The 4,247-nt window shown below is 57.7% G+C and overlaps 1 protein-coding gene across 1 annotated transcript in view; it reads right to left on the bottom strand.

Moving 5' to 3' along the window:
• INSR (insulin receptor) overlaps positions 1-4,247 on the bottom strand; it is a 134,077-nt gene that overhangs the window by 9,721 nt on the left and 120,109 nt on the right. The window contains exons 13-16 of the mRNA XM_045290315.1: positions 3,731-3,890; positions 2,397-2,499; positions 2,029-2,096; positions 1,163-1,450 (exon numbers count right to left, since the gene is read on the bottom strand). Coding sequence (XP_045146250.1) covers positions 1,163-1,450; positions 2,029-2,096; positions 2,397-2,499; positions 3,731-3,890 — 619 coding nt within the window. The remainder of the gene's footprint in view (positions 1-1,162; positions 1,451-2,028; positions 2,097-2,396; positions 2,500-3,730; positions 3,891-4,247) is intronic.

The raw sequence follows: 4,247 nt of genomic DNA, 5'->3' as shown, positions 1-4,247 counted from the left end.
AGACAAGGACCTCCCTCCAGAGCCGACAGGGAAGGCCTCCCCAGAGCTGGAGCTCGGGGTCTTTCTCCTAGCCTCGAAGCTGAGAGAAAATCACTTTCTGTTGGTTACAGCCCCCCCCCATGGCCCCCCACTGTGGTAGCTCTGTCCCAGCAGCACTAAGGAACGAAGACCTGGGTCTTCTGCATTCCTTTTCTTTTCCTCCTCCTCGAATTGCCTATCCATATTCTTTACCAACTTTCTTTTGACAACTTTCCTTTGCTACCCATTAATGTTTTATTTACATACATTTTATACTACCCTTGTTATATGACTAACTTTATAATCTACGGTGGTATGTTTGATGGTATGTGTAACACTTCTTATAAAGTATATATGAGGGGGCTTCAAACATTTTGTAAGGAAATGCCATCATCTTTGAACTCCATTCTCTCACAGACTTTTTGCAGTGCACCACCCCCCGGGTTGTGTGTTGGGGGGGGGGGTTGGGTTGATCTTTGCTGTTTAGCTGATTGCACCGCACAGTGAGGCTCTGGGAACAGATCGCCAGGCCTTCTCTTCTGTGGAGCTGCTCGAGGTTGCAACGGGCAACTCTCTGGCTAGCAGCTCAGCCCTTAACCACTGTGCCAAGTGCACTCCCCGTGCTGACCACCCAACCCAGACCCAAGCTCCAAAGGTCCCTGCCATGGAGTCAAATTCTGACTCACAGCGACCTGATAGGACAGGGGAGAAGAGTTAACAACCTCAGCTCCATCCCACACACAGCTGCAGGAGGGTTTGAACTGCAGACCCTGTGCGTGGTCATCAGCTCAGCACGAATCCCACTACCCCACCCCTACCCCCACCCCCAGGGCTCCTGAGCATCACAAAACCACTCAATGGTGTCCAGTGGGGGAGAGCTCAGTTTGACTCTAGGTCCATGCACCTCCCATCTGTTCGTGGAGGCTTGGGTGTGGCTAAGAGGCCGAGCAGGTTTCAAGGGAGCCTGCAGACCAAGACTGACGAGGGAGAAAGGGCTGGTGACTGCCTTCTCAACACGACCCAATAAAAGCCACCGTGGCTCCCCTGGCTTGACTCACCATGAGCTGGGGCCAAAGGAACGGTGGCAAGCAACAACAGAGGTGGTTTCTGGGGAGGGGCCCTGACACTTAGGATGCTCTGGGGCCCAGCCCAGTGTCCAGGGCAGGGGGGGGCAGGGCCAGACTCACCACGTGGTGGCAGGTGAAGCCCTTCATGACCGAGGCCTCGTTCAGGAACTCGATGCGCTCGCGCAGGCTGGCTGACTCGTTCACGGTCTTCACGGCCACTCGGGTCTCCGCCTCGCCCTTGATGACGTCCCTGGCGTTGCCCTCGTACACCATGCCGAAGGAGCCCTGGCCCAGCTCCCGCAGGAGGGCAATCTTCTCACGAGGCACCTCCCACTCGTCCGGCACGTACACCGAGCAGGGGAACACTGCTCCTGACTCATCTTGGGGAGTCCTCGCGCCCTCCCTAAGGTCCCCCGCCCATTCCACCCGAGTCCAGGAATCTCCCCCTCCCCAGTCCCCCCACCCCCGTGGAGCTCCCTCATGACGTGACTTCCGCCATCCTCTATATGGGTGGCTCGGCCAAGCTGCCCCAACGAGGACCTCGGGGTACCAGGACCCCACTCCCCTGTCTGATTCCAGAACCCTGGTAGCAGCAGTGATGCTACTTCTGAGAAGAGGTGATTGCTGCCCAGAGGGCTGGAGGGGGTTGGGGGGGACAGGGGGCAGGCTGGGCCAGGCTGAAATAGCAGGCCACCTCCTGGGACTGGTTTGCCCAGCAGGGGCGTGGTGGGGTCTACCCCCTCCAAGCCTTGACTCTACATACGTGATTAGCTTTGACACCCTCCGCTTTAGTGAGAGGGACCCAAGCAGAAGCCCAAGATGCTCTTTGGGCCTGGGGCTTGGCCTGAACCCACAGAGCCCTTGCAAAGCCACCCCAGCTAGCCTGCTGGAGGCTGACCGGAGCCTGTGAGTGAGGCACCGGGACAGCAGGGGGGGTACTCACCGTCACTGGCACTGAGGTACTCAGGGTTTGAAGACGCGTACAGCGGTCCCATGGGCCCATCAAGATGTCTGGATGAGAAGAGCACAGACACGCCTGCCTACAAGCCCCAGGGAATGCTGGGAGGCGACACTCCTGCCCGCAGCCCACACCAGCCGCTGGCAGAGTGGGTTCCGACTCAGAGCCGAACAGCGCTCCCTGGGTCTTCAAGGCCGTGACCCTTGAAAGCAGATCACCAGGCCTTTCTTCCGAGGCCCCTGTGGGTGAACTTGCACATCCCCATCAGCAGCCAAGCGAACCGCCTGGATCGGCCAGGGCCCACATCTGTATCTGTATCTCTCAATGCCTCATCGCCAGGAGCCCACACTCACCTCTTCTTCAGGAACAGGTAAATACTCCCAATCACAACACTGAAGAGGAAGACGAAGATGAGGGGGCCGATGATGATCTTCACGATGTTCGACGGAACATCCACTGGCACAGAGCAAGACAAGAGCGGTTTCACATCAGTGTGGGTTCGCTCACGGAATCTGCGGTCACAGCGTGGCCTGCCTCTCCTGGCCCTGAGCCTCTCTCGGCTGGTCTCTCAAACCCTCTGCTGACAATCCTGAAATGGCTCGCTAGGAGCACCGCACTCCAGAAGAGCCAGCACACACCCTGGCAGGTGGCCTGGTCAGTCGGTCTCTCTCTACTCCTTGCTCAGCTGAATAGTCCGCCTCGACTTCCTGGAGAGCCTGAAACTGCTTTGTGAACAAGGCACCCACTGTTGCCTTTTGCATCCAGACCGAACTCTCTGTCACTGAGTCAATTCCGACTCCGGTAACCCTACAGGGCAGCGTACGACTGGCCCTGTTGGTTTCTGGGGTGGTAATTCTCTACAGAGTAGAAAGCCTCATCTTTTCTGGGCCCTGGAAATTCTCTAGCTGATTCTGATCCCACCACCATCCCCGACAGGGGGATAGGGTACCAGTTAGTGCCAGGGGGTCCTGCCTCTCTCACTGGGTGACCGGCCCATCTATACCTTTGCTTCAGACACAAAGGGTCACATACCCTCTGGCCCCATGTACATGGACTCTCAGGAGCCCTGGCGGCATAGTGGGTTACATGTTGGGTTGCTAACCACAAGGGTAGCAGTTCGAACCCAACAGTCACCCCAAGGGACAAAGATGAGGCTGTCTGCTCAGAACCCCAAAAGGGCTCGATGGCACAGGATGGTGTTTTGTTGGTTTCAGTTCCCAGTGTAAGTCAGGAAGCAGAATGGGAGGAACCTGGAGCTGGGAAGTGACTGCTTACTGGGCCAACCAAAACCAAACACTGAGAGGCAATGCCACCCCACAGCGCCCGTGTGCTACAGAGTGGACTGAGCTCCACTGGGTCCTCTTGGCTGTCACCCTCCCCATGCCTCACGTCTTGCTGTGAACCAGGTGCAGGCTGACGGGACGGATCACCAGCTTACATTCAGCAGTGCACACACATGGCGTCTTGACTCACACGTGGCAGGCCCCTCCAGGAGCCGCGCAGAGCACAGCTCCCTGTGCTTGGTCCTTTGTGGGAGGTCACCGTGCCTTTCTTCCACGGCCATGGTTTTGACCCCATCACACCGCACGGGCAAGGCCAGGGGTAGCGTTACTACAATCTAAGCTGCCCTCACCTGTTCCAGGGCTAAACACAGACCCAGCCGGCCTAAGCAGCCGTGGGGACTTACAGTAGTCGGTCACGTAGAAATAGGTGGCTTCGGTCCAGGAGCCATTGCCCGCCAGGGAGGTGGCCCTCACGCGCACACTATAGTTGCCTGGGGGCAGCCCACGCAGCCGGCAGCCCCGCTCCACAGCAAAGTGCCTTCGGGACACGCAGAGGTGAAGCTCCTGGAAGGGGGGAGGGGGGAGGGTGAGGCGGCTAGTGGTGGTGAGCACATTTGGAAATGTCCCTCCAGGAGGGGAGGGATGCCTTCACAGACAGGGTCCCTCAGGATGGCACTGAAGGCAGAGAGCCACCACTCCATGGGTGAGCAACCGACAGGAGCTTCCTCAGCGAGGCGCCAAGCTTCCGACTCCGTAACTGAGCTCTTTCTAAAAAATCATTGGGGGCTCATACCACTCTTCCCACAATCCATCCATGGTGTCAAGCACATGTGTACATAGGTTGCCATCATCATTTTCTCAAACATTTGCTTTCTACTCGAGCCCTTGGTATCAGCTCATTTTCCCCCTCCCTGCCTGCCC

This window comes from Echinops telfairi, unplaced genomic scaffold (genome assembly GCF_000313985.2).
Source record: "Echinops telfairi isolate 266 unplaced genomic scaffold, ASM31398v2 ScPeMD7_36;HRSCAF=134, whole genome shotgun sequence".
Lineage (NCBI taxonomy): Eukaryota > Metazoa > Chordata > Mammalia > Afrosoricida > Tenrecidae > Echinops > Echinops telfairi.
Note: the sequence above shows the minus strand (reverse complement) of the source record. Positions and strands in the feature narration are given on the sequence as shown.